The sequence below is a fragment of the Malus domestica genome, chromosome 10, assembly GCF_042453785.1.
Source record: "Malus domestica chromosome 10, GDT2T_hap1".
In the NCBI taxonomy this organism is placed as follows: Eukaryota; Viridiplantae; Streptophyta; class Magnoliopsida; order Rosales; family Rosaceae; genus Malus; species Malus domestica.
Window position 1 is genome coordinate 26687006 of NC_091670.1, and position 12773 is coordinate 26699778.

The 12773-nt window shown below is 38.9% G+C and overlaps 1 protein-coding gene and 1 pseudogene across 1 annotated transcript; both read left to right on the plus strand.

The window, feature by feature from the left end:
• Positions 1 to 990: 990 nt before the first annotated feature.
• On the plus strand, positions 991 to 3422 carry LOC103445364 (UV-B-induced protein At3g17800, chloroplastic-like). The gene is made up of 2 exons (XM_008384364.4): positions 991 to 1421; positions 2451 to 3422. The coding sequence occupies exons 1-2, from the start codon at positions 1084 to 1086 to the stop codon at positions 3247 to 3249; spliced, it is 1137 nt and encodes a 378-aa protein (XP_008382586.3). The 5' UTR covers positions 991 to 1083; the 3' UTR covers positions 3250 to 3422.
• A 3793-nt stretch (positions 3423 to 7215) lies between these two features.
• On the plus strand, positions 7216 to 8607 carry LOC108169270 (quinone-oxidoreductase homolog, chloroplastic-like; annotated as a pseudogene).
• Positions 8608 to 12773: the final 4166 nt, after the last annotated feature.

The window sequence follows — 12773 nt, forward strand, 5'->3', positions numbered from 1 at the left end:
TATGTATTGCCTTTGTGAATTAAAATACGTAAATTAATATTACGTTCACACTCAAATTTTATTTGGTTTTGTTTTGTTTTATCTTTTATGAAAGGAAGGTTATATTTGAGTAGAGCTCCAAAATCAAAGACAAGAAGGATAAGTTAGGTCTCAAGATCTACCATCCATTATTATACTTGCATAAAGAAATAGCTTATCCTATCCTATTGTTAGTCTTCGTATTACTGATCCCATCTCACTTCAACTTTGCTATCTAAACCAGCTTATCCTAATCCTTTATCAAAAATTAATCATTGGGGTTAAGTGAGCCGTCATTGGTCAACGTGGACATACGAACACATTGGTCCATACCAAACCAATGTGCCTGACTGCTTGTGGGCGCCATACATTACCAGGATTCGCTTGTCCTTATACATCAAACATCAATCAATACGAACTGACTTTTGATATTTGTCCCATTCAATCCTATGGAGGTACCACGGGATATCTCAAGTTGGAAAAATCTTTATGTTAGTTGAAATATTGTCACGAGTTGTTAATGATTTGCATATTATATTTATGCGAATAACATCATTGGTATATTCCTATTATAAATTATATTGATAGAAAAAAAAAAAAAAAAACCCCGGTTTAAAATTAGAGTGGAAAACTTCTGTTCATAATTGGAGTGGAACGAATGATGGCATCAAATGATGGTGTTTCGTGCAGTTCAAAACAATACTTCTCAATTTCCTCTAGCAAGGACAGTATATACTTGTTAAGAAATTAATACTTAGTTGTGTAAAAAAATATGTGTCTGACAGTCGAACTATGTAGACTTTTTAATTGATTTATAATGACGAGATTACATAAATCATTACAAACACCCTCATCCTTCTTCTAGTGAAACAATCCGACGGACCCGATCGCGCCACGTGGCCCAATCACAGCACTACTGCCGACCGCAGCCCCCCAATCCCTCCTGCCCTCTGACACGACCACTGCAACAACCCTATCCAAATTTCTCCATATATTCTTCTCACCTCCCAAAAAAAAAAAAACTCTTCACTCCCACTCTCAAAATCCAAATTCCAGCCATTGTTGATGGACCATTGTCTCGCCCTTTCATCCCTCAAGCTCCGCGTAACCCCCGCCTTCACTCCTTCCCGCCCCGCCGTCCAATCGCGGACCGCCAATCGGTTCTTCGGGCCGTTGACCGTCGTCGCGGGAGCCGGGGCGAGCCACTGCGAGTTCAGCAGCCTCAACTCGCCGCTCGACCCGCGGACCCGACCCGGAAAGGACCTCTGCACCGTCTTGCAGAATCATCCGCAGCTGTTCCATCTTGCGGTCGCTCAGGAGTTGAAGAAGTTGGCCGATGATCGGGAACTCGCTCTCTCGCGTGCGTCTCTCAGCGCCGCCTCTCATGAGGCCTGCCTTCATAGGTATTTGCTTAAATCTCGTTACTTATTTTTTTTATTTTTTTTTTCTGGTTTTGCTTAAATTTCATATGAACGTATAAAGGTTCTATTTTTACAGTAATCTTTCCGGATTTATGTGATTTTTTTCTACTTCTTCTCGTACAGATTGAAACTTTATAGTTGTTACTGTAATTTTGATGCTCTGTCAAGATGATCAAGTTTTTCTCTTTCGTGTGCTGTGTGATATGAGCTATGGTAGTGATTTCAACACTCCCTGTTTCTCCCCATGCACTCCCCCCTGTTTTTCTTTCCTTTGGATTGAATAATTCAAGGGAGAATCAGGGACGGAAAGACAGGGAGGAGTGCATAAGGAGAAAACGGGGGTGTGAAAGTCACTACCCTAAGAGCTAGAAGTTTGGTCTTGCTTCTTCTTTTTCCTTTTTGCTCTGTTCAAAATTTCCGCTTGGACGATGGATTGATAGACTATGATTTACAGTGTTGGAGGATGGAGAGCTTCCCTTGTTATATCTTAGCGAGGAAATCACTATGTTCATAGGAATGGCTCAATTACCCTGTACTTGGCATTCACTTAAGTGTTTTTTTTGTTTTTGTTTTGGGTCAAAGGAATCCCTTAAGTTCTTGCCTGATCTGAGAGAATTCATTGGTAGAAGGTGATGTAGTTTATAACGATATGTGAAACTACATTGAGGTTTTAGTTCATTAATAAAGAAATTGTTGTTTACGTGCTATGTTGTTACCTTTTAAATTTATCGGTGTAGGAAGGACTGATGATCTTGAGTAGGGCATTCTTGAATGCCCTTGCTATGCCTAACATGCACTTTTTACCTGTGCACATAGGCAGGCGGTGACTGCAGTAATGTTGCTGGGTGTTCTTGCCTAGCGACCCTTTTACTATCCCATTAGCGTAAGTAAATTGGTGAACCACTCCTTGTAAGTGCTTGGTGGGTTGAACCTCTCGTATGTGGAATTTCTGTTTAGATTTCTTTATAATTACATTTATTTCTTTGACCTAAGATATTACTGAAATGCCAGGAGGATTGCACAACTGAAGGAGCAGGAGTGTGAGACTGTTGTCGAAGATGTCATGTACCTTTTAGTCTTTTACAAGTTTTCTGAGATCAAAGTTCATTTGGTTCCTAAGCTTTCTAGATGCATCTACAATGCGAGACTGGAGATATGGCCTTCAAAGGATTGGGAACTAGAGTCCCTTTACAGCGGGGACGTTTTGGAGATGATAAGGGAACATGTAAGCACAGTCATTGGCTTGAAGGCAAATTCTAGCGTCACAGACAATTGGGCAGTGACAACGATCACACGTCAAACACTTGGTCAAGCATATGTGGCTTCCATCTTATACGGTTACTTTCTGAAATCTGCCTCATTGAGACACAGCCTGGACCGCATTCTAACTCTGGAAAGCCAAGACCTCCATATGAGTCACCGAACCTCCCTTCCGTTTCAGGAAATGTGTCCTAATGAAAACAAAAATCTTCTCTTTGGCCGCATTGGCAACATTCAAACGAAGTTTCAAGGGCCAAGTAGGCAGGAGAAGACACATGGAAAGTTGAGATGTTACGTGATGGGGTTTGATCCTAATACACTTCAGAGATGCGCAAAACTGAGATCCAAGGTGGCTGTGAATTTAATTAAGAATCACTGTTGTGCACTCTTCGGCGATGATGGGAGCATGGGTTCGCCTGAGACCGATGAAGTTATCTCAACTTCATATTCAAGTCTGAAGAGGCTAGTTTTGGAGGCTGTCGCCTTTGGTTCGTTCCTCTGGGACACTGAAGAATGCATTGAGACAATATATGAGCTTAAGTCGAACTAATTAGTAGATATGGTAGTTCTTTTTTCCCCCCCGAATATGGTTTGGGTTAATTATCTTTGTAAATAGCAAGGATTTCTTACTCTGCATTTTGGCTCTGCCATGGAAGCGCCGGGTGGTTTTCCATTGTATAGTGTACATGATGACTATAAATAAAGTATAGTTTTTAAGGAAAACTAATGAAAAGGTCTTGAAAACTTTGAGTTTTAATGATAAAGACAAAATAAAGAGTAAAGTGAATGGTACCAGGTTTGACTTTTTAGTGTAAAAATGTGGTTTTTCGTTAAAGTGAACAATACCGTGGACTTTTCGTTAAAACTCCCTAGTTTTTATCCCGTGCCAATATTTACCCTTTTCTCTTTATGGGATGATGGTTTGCTAATTTATGTATGAGATTGCTGATTAGGTCTAGGATTTTGATTCTTGTTGCTCTCCGACTCTTATCAAATTTTAGGAGGAATTGGAAGGGGCAAGAGTAATGTTTTCAGGCTACTTGCTATTTGGAAGAAAAAGAATAGCAAGTAACCTTAGGCCCCAAGGCAATGAATTTGATAGGAATTTGCTACGATTGACAAATTCGGACACAACATGTTACGCTACTTGAAAGTCACTTGATTATAGGACTTGATGTGGTCACGGGCAGAATGAAATTCCCTATAGCCTCTCCGGGCCTGGAAGTGGTGGATAACTATGGCTTGCCACCGGTTGTCCTTCTTTAAAAAAAATAAAAAAAATAAAAATTATATCAATAAATGATATGACCTGATTCGCTCTCTAAATTCTGGTCCTTTCAAAGTTTGACACTCCACTCAGCAGTTAAAACTTCAAACCATGTATGATATATTGAAGTCTTCTGGTCACCTAATGTATTAGTCAAAGGTGATCAGTTTTGACACTCACTTCATGTTTACTATTAAGCATGCGATGCAAACATCATTTTAAGTTGACAAAAGCTTTCTTTTTTCTATGTAAATTTCTAAAACCACAATCCAGAGTCCTCAGCCCATCTCACTTTAAAATCCGGTTTCGTTCCTGTTGGCAGTGATGGCTGCTAAGCGTATGATGCGGTTCAGTACGAGAGCTATGGAAGAGGGCCTTTTGGTTTAAAAGTTTGTATTTTTCCATCTTGTGGAGCTAAATTTCTTATATGTATTTTGTATTTCATGTTGCAGCATGTTAAGGATGCAATCCCCAGTCCTAAGAAAGATGAGGATTAAGAAGTTTCGCAAGAAACTTTGCGTTGAGGTTTACAGACAGATCAGACTCATGGAGAAAAATTACTGCAGTTCCTCCTGTTTCACAAGATGTCAGTTTGTTGCAAAACAGGGGTGCATTCTTGAGTGGAGTTGTGTATTGGATTGCAAACGGGAGTTCTGAGAAGTGCTCATTCATCCTATCTTGTGAGCTGGGTAGTGAGGTTTTTCTAAAGATTCTGTATCCTGATAAATTGCACGAAGTGTTCGGTTTAATTACTTTTCAAGTGTTTGAAAAATCACTCTCTTTGTTCCATCATACACTAGACCTAGTTGATGGGAAGGACTGCTATTGTGACGCGTGGGTTTTGGTAGCGGATACTTGGAAAGTGATCCGCACTATCTATATTCCACCAAGGGGATTTGTAGCTTATCCCCTGGGGTTTAGAACAAATAGTAGAGTTCATATAGTTGTATTTGGTTTAGATTTTAGCGGAGAATTGGTTTTATATGATTCAGTGTCATACCAACTCAAGGATGCTGGAATCAAGATGCATCGTTCTGACCTTCCTTATGTCGATGCTTATAGTGAGTCTTATTTTACTCAACTGAATTCTATCTTCTCAGTTTCACAAGCTCTGTTTTCGGTTATTTATGAATGCCTTGGGTATAATGTACTAGTAATGTATGTAACAGTAAAGTTCACATGCTTCAGTTGGATTTTTGATCCTAATCCGCAGATTAGTACTAATGCGATTAATGTTTCTCAGGTAAACTTCATCATACACGTTTATGTGACACTTCAACTCCTTATTTAAATAGTTGATAACCCTGACTTGATTCGATTATGTTTTGTGTAAGCAAAACGAAACCATTTGATTCAGTTAATTACTATTAATTTTAGTTAGAATCAGTCCTTATGAAAGCGCCATTTATATTTCTTAGTGACTTTGAAATTTAACGGAAGATAACGATTCAACAACTGCTCCTTATAAAATGGGGTCTTTTTACTTCTCACACACCATTTGTTAATTTCTGTCCGTTGATTTTCTTCAATTCATCTGATCCAATGACCGAAAATTAAAAGGGTGTGTGAGAAGTAAAAATGGGTGTGTGGATATCACACCCCTATAAAATTACGGCCAAAAATGGTTTGCCACTCCAGTGGTAAACAATTAGCATTGCGTATAAGCTATTGTAATCCTGTGACATCAACTCCGTGTAAGCCTTAATCACACATATATAATAAACCAAGTTGCTTCCAACACTGCATGCTATTTCGAAGACTCGTAACAATCAGCAAAGATGGTTGTGTTCGTTCTCAACCTCATTTTCTTCGCATTGAGCTTCATATTGAACTTGGTTACGCACTTGATCTTGTCCACGACGGCTCATCTTCTCGTGTTACTGATCCAGGGATTAAAAGCACCAGGTCAAGGCGTCCATGGCATGTTACAACTAGTCACAGAGGTCATCAGGTCATGTTCCGAGTACTTTGTGGGACTTGTAATGGAAGCAATAAGTGCTATAATCTCCACTTTCTTTGATTTTTTAAAGGGAAGTGTAAAAGGTTCTGCTGGCGTTACCACTTCTGCAGTTGTAGATCTTGTGGAGAAAACAAAGACTACGCTTGAATCGCTCGATGGGTTGCTCACTGATTATCCGGAGATTTCCGAAGGGTTTTTCGAGATGGTTTATAGTATTGTGAATGATATGTGGAATAATTACAAGGATTCGTTTGGATATGTTACGGAGAACGCTTGATTATATGTAAAACTTCTTCAATTTGCTGTAAAAACTATGTGCATGGTAATTTAAATCAAAAGAACAAATTGTATCGACTTTTCCCTCTTTTGTATCGACTTTTTCCTCTTTTTACGGACATTACTGCAAGACATAAGCACGTACTAGTTTGTTGGTAGGTTTTCAACTTATTTCATGTTATGTAGGCACTACAACCAATCGCTCACGCGTGATTACTAACCATAGATGCGTATGAATAAAAAAAAGGTGTGCTATCTATACACCCCATTTTAATTCTCACACACCCCTTGATAATTTATGTCCGTTGATCTTCTTCAATTCATCCGATCCGACGGCCGAAAATTAAAAAGGTGCGTGAGAAGTAAAATAAGGTGTGTGGATATCACACCAAAAAAAAAATAGGGCTAAAGCACGAACAACCAGAAATTAGTAACGCACGCACATTTTTTCATAGCACTAATATTCAATTGTTTGCTCTATTGATCTTGTTTTGTATGTGTCTTAGATTACTCTAAATGACTTGGAATAACGAATCATTAATTAAGAAAACAGTACAATTAATATGGTCTGTGGTTAGATTTTGCTTGATGACCAAGCCAAAGCCTATATATATATATATATATATATATATAGAACAAGCACAGAATACAATTGCTCTTATTTTATATGTGATTGGAGGACTATTTTCAATAAATGAAATGTTTTAACAATATATGGGCTGCATACCATAGCAATTTTCCCCCGAACCTCGCAAAATGGAAAGTTTTGTTGGCTTGGAGTTACCCTTCAGATAATCATTAATCAAACAAAATGCTCCAATACAACAATTATCAGGGGATAACTTCTATGGACACAAAAGTTTCAACCAATTTATAAACCAAATGAACATGTTACAGTATAATATATGCAGTTCATTTGATGATTCATACATAATATGGGGTTCACTTGATGGTGCATACAAAAATTCCTTTTATCTCGCAGTTCCCACCCTCTGAGTCTCCGGTTTGCAGCCATGGCAGTGAAGGTTATGCAGGCGATTCAGTACAAAAGATATGGCGGAGGACCTTCTGATTTGAAGGTTCATTGTTTATCTGCTCATTTTCTTATGTTTTCTATCAACATTTTTGTAGAATTAATAGAAGTTTCCTTTTTTCTTTTTCTGACATATTCCTATATAGATTTTGGCCTCGGTTTCGCATTTATGTTTAAGGCAAATACACCAAGAGAAGATTAAATTCTGTTTAAGAGTGCATCAAGAGCATGCTCTTTTGTGTTGAGATTCCAATCCCCACTTCGAAGAAAGATGAGGTCTTATTGAAACTATAAGCAGCTAGTCTGAATCCAGGGGATTTTAAAATTCAGAAAGGCCTTGCGCGCCGTTTTTTCCATGCAACTTAATTGCCTCACACACACCTGGTAATTAATTCTCCTTTGCATCAGTGGAAACCAAAATGACAATGAGACCTGTTTTGTGATTTATGAATTCGATGTCTTCGAGCCTTAGGTCTATAGGTTGATTTTTGTTAACTTTGGCTGATGACATTATGTGCGGGTAATAGTTACTGATGTAGCCGGAGAGATAGTCGAGGTTGGACAAGGAGTCAAGAAGTTCAAGGTGGGTGACAAAGTTGTGGCATTACTTGGCTATAGTGTAAGTTTACATTTTATTCCTTTCTTGAAGTGTAATTTTCATATGCACAAGGTCACAAGGGCTTGTAGCTTGATTGGTGAAGAGTATTTACCCGTGCCCCCCCCCCCCCCCACCCCGGCCCACATCCCCCAACCCCACAGAACCCCCACTATCGCTCGTATTAAAAAAGAATGAAAGTTTCACATATAAAATTAAGTTCATGTGTTTGTTGCTGATCGTATCAATAGAATGGTGGTGGACTAGCTGAGCTAACCGCAGCCAAAGAGAAATTAGTAGTTGCTAGGTCTCCTGAAGTTTCGGCAGCTGAAGGTTCCAGCTTACCTGTTGCCCGTCTCTCAGCACACCAGGCTCTCAGCAAGGATGCAGGGATCAAGCTTGATGGAAGCGGCTAGTTGAAGAACTACTGATCACTGGCACTGCTGGCGGCATAGGTCTCTATACTGTCCAACTAGCAAAAGTAAGAAACACTCACGTAAAAACGTTGAGTTGGTCAATAGCTAAGGAGCAAATGAGGTTCTTGACTACAAGACCCCGGATTAGATACCCCTAACGAGCCCGTCTGGTCGGAAATATGACGGTGATCGACTCGACGGATCTCTGAGCAAGGCTGAAGAGGCTTGGGCTAAGAGAATCGATGATTCAATAGCCAATAGCCGATGCATTGGGAAAGATCATTCTGGAGCCTTAACTAAGCAGACAAAATTTCTTAATTTCATGATTTTTCTTCTCTTTTCCCTTTTTTTAGTATTGTAGGCTTATGCAACAGAATATAAAGTATTTTTGTATAAATAATATAAATAATGTGTGGTTTTTATTATAATTTCGGTTTTTTTTCATGATTGGATATTATAAATAACAAGGTTTAGGATTATTCGTTTTCAACTGTTAATTAGTTTGTCAAATGATGATTACAATTTTTTTTTTCTTCAGAATAATCGAGAGTCTTGACACAACGGAAATATTACTCTTTTGTGACCGAAAGACTACGGTTTCGAGTCGTGAAAGCAGTCTCTTTGCAAAGCAATATGTAAACACGAAGTTTCTTACAACAAATGAAACAAGAACACTCGTACATTTATGTAGAGTTGTTGATCCGAGGGTTGTAGTGACTTGTTCTCAAACCAATGAACACCTCAAGAGTTTGGCTTGAGGCGATGGAGGAACTGGCATTTGTAGTGGTGCTTGAATGTTCTTCATGAGTATGACGAAGAATGCTGAGAGCTTTCTGAGTCTTCTGCATGTGAGTTTGTAGAGTGTATGTTCGTCACAAGTGTGGCAAAGAATGCAAAGAGATTTCTATGTCTTCTGAGTAAGTAGAGTGTTTGAGAGTGGCGGAGAATGTAGCGAGTTTTCTGAGTATGTAGAGTGTTTTGAGAGTTTGGAAATGTGTGGATGTTGAATATAGGTGTTTGTACTGGATTTTACATCCTCGACCTATTTAATTGAGGCCATTAAAATTTAATATTTTCCTAAATTTACTATTGGATTTTAATAATAATTATCTTGTAGAAATATTCAATAAGCATGGAGAAATTTAGTTAAATTGGTGTCCTATTTCACGTGATCTTCAACGGACTGAGTGCTTTGCATGGATTTTTAATCATGGTTTATCCTAATCATGATAATGGTTTTGCTAATTTGAAAGTCCACGTGAAAGTTGGATGGTTTGCAAAAATAAGGTGGTGATGTGATTCCTGTCTTGGGAAGTGATATGGTTAGATGGTGGTAGGCAAACCTATGGAGTAGGGGTGGGTTCAAATAACCGAAAACCGAAAAAAACCGAAAACCAAACCGAACCGAGGCCGAAAAAAACCGAACCGAAAAAAAACCGAACCGAAACTGCCAAACCGAACCGAACCGAATCTGGCTGGTTCGGTTTCGGTTTTTAAGGTTCAGAAACCGAACCAAACCGAACCGAACCGAACAGATATATATATTTAATTTGTTTTCAATATTATAAATAATTTAGTGATACAATCATAACAAGACATAACCTGTTACCAAGTTGGTTTGCTGGAAACTTTTCAAGCCCCTGCGCATGGGTTCGAATCCTCATGCCTCCAGGGTCAACAACCTTTTAACTTAAAATTAAATATAAATACTTAAAACCTGCTGCTGTGAGGAATCAAACCCCTTCCGTCAGGGGGGATAATTCCTTCAAGCCAACTTGACTGTAGGCTTTGTGTTGTTATAATTGTACCAGTAATATATTTATAGGTTTCTAATATTTAATGCTTTATAAAATTTCTTAAGATTAAAAACCCTAGCCGTCACTCTCCCAATCCCATTTCGGTTTTCCCTTTTCTCAAGCACTCTCTCCCCTCCGCTATTTCCTCTCTGCCTGTCTCTCTCTCTCTTTCTCTCCCCTTCCTCTCTTCCTCCAAATCACTATCTCTCTTTGTGGATTTCGACGGTAGCAAAGAGGAGAGCCAAACCACAGTGGCAGTGGAGCAGTCCAGTGGCACAACATAGGACTGATGGGCAGTTGACGGCGGACGAGGGCAGTCATTAATCGTTGCAGATCCATGGATAATTTTTCAAGTTTTGTTGAGAGTGTGTACTTTTTAAGTTTTGTTGCGTCTGGTGAATGGATAAGTTTTGAGCTTATATATTTTGGTGTTCCGGTATCTCATTATCTTCTATTCGTATTTTTAGTATTGCTGATTCACTTTAAGTTTGTTTACTTGCTGAGATAATGCAATCTGAGTTGGGATTTAATATAGCTTCTTAAAAAGTACTTGATCTGAAAGCAATATGAGCAAGTCGATACAACCTAATCCCTGAACTCGGTTAGTCGGTTGTGTTACTCGATTTTTTAATTTTTTCAATGTTCGAACAGGGGTTCGTTGCAGATCCATGGCCAATCGTCCCAGTTCGTATTTATTTGATGCAGAAATTTCTGCATCTTCAATGCTCTAACTATTGCAGATTTGTTTCAGATTTTTAAAAAAAAATCATGGAAAAAACCGAAAAAAAACCGAAACTGAACCGAAAAAAATCGAAACCGAAAAAAACCAAAAAAAAAATGGACCGAACCGAACCGAAATTTCGGTTTGGTTTCGGTTTTAGCAAAAAACCGAACCGTTTCAAACCGAACCCAGCCCTACTATGGAGATAGGTTTTGGCCTATAGATTTTTTAGTTTTGAAAAAAGCAAGATTTAAAGATGATTTGTAGGAAGAAATTTTTTATTATGAACAGAACACAAATAGTGCATTAAGTATTTTTATATAAGTAATGAAAAATTTTAATATTATTTATTAACCTTTTAAAACATATATTTCATCATTTATATAATAACACGTAATGTAATATTTCGTATCCCATGCAACGAGTGTTGATTTTCCAACCGTTCTATTAACAGAAGGCGACAAGCAATTGAAAGAGATCTTTAAACATAACTACAAATTTGGTTTGTGATATGACTTGATCACATAATTTTGATCTAATCAAATAAATCAATCACCTTTCATCTTTAATTTGGCCATAGCATTGTCAAATCAAATTTGGTTTTGGGTGAGTCTGTTAACATATTATTTAGGGTCAAGTACAAAAAAATTACCTTAATTATTGGTGTCACGATATTTTCATACCTCATCTTTTAAAATTGACAATGTCATACCTTATCTTACGAATTTGTGTTAATGTCAGACCTCTGTCAGTTTTTCTGTTAATTTTTCTGTTAAATGCTTACATGGCTTAAGATTGGCTCCACTCCTTAGTCCAACTGGATTAAAAATTAATTAAATATTAAAAATTAAAAATAAAATTATTTTTTTATATTAAATTGTGGTCAACCCTTCCCTCTCTCTCTCTTCTCTCTCTTTGGGCAACCCTTCCCTCCCATCCCCCAACCTTCCCTCTCTCGTCTTCCCCAAACCCAGATCTTATCCTGCTCTCGTCTTCTCTACGCCAATCAGTACTGCCACTCTCCATTTGACCTCCCCCGCCTCTTCAACCTCCCTCGCCACTCTCCCTTCGACCCATCCCCAAAATCCTAGAAACCCTTCCCACCCATCCCCTCAACCTTCCTCCACCACCCTATTTCTCTCATCTCTTTCTCTCTCATCTCTCTCACTCTCACCTCTCTTTCTCTCTCTTCTCTCTCTCTTCTCTCTCTTGGCAACCCTTCCCACCCATCCCCCCAACCTTCCCCCTCTCGTCTTCCCTAACCCAAACACCCCAAACCCAGATCCCATGAGGAAGATCGATGCCTTCAAGCGCGAGCTTCCTCTCTGCATGTTCCTATTGAATGATGGTTCATTTTTATTTCCCCTAAAAAAAAAAAATTCAAGATTTGATTTCAAGTACACATTTCCTTAGCTTTTCACAGCTTTTTGAAATATTTTGGGATATGGGTTTTGGATTTCTGATGATTTCGATTGATGGGTATCCAAAAATTATTTAATTTAATTTGATTTCAAAAATGGGTTTTTGGTGTTAATTTGGTTTTGGATGATGGGTTTTGAGTGGTGGTAGTGATCAGTGCAGAGAAGATGGGAGAGGCGGGGGAGGTCGAAGCGGCGGATCAGTGGTAGAAAAGTCAAATAGGGGAAGAGAGGCCGTGGGGGACGGCGATTGGGAACGGCAATAGGGGATGACGATGGTGTAGAATGGAGATGAGAAAGAAAACAGAGAAGTGTCTAGAGATGGAGAAGACGCATCTGGTTGTTTTGTTTGGGGATGTGACCGCCGCCTCTGGTTGTTTTGTTTGGGGATGTCGCAGTGGCTGCGAGTAAGGTAAGGGTTTTGACACTGAATGTGTCACGTTGGAGGCGGAGGTGGAAAAGTTGGGTAGGGGTTTTGTTAAGCGTCTTGGCGTCGATGTGGTGTAACTGTACAGAGAAAGAGTTTGGGGTTGTGGCGATGGTAGAAGAGGAGGATTGTGGGGCTTTTTGGTTATAGATTTAAATTTTGTGA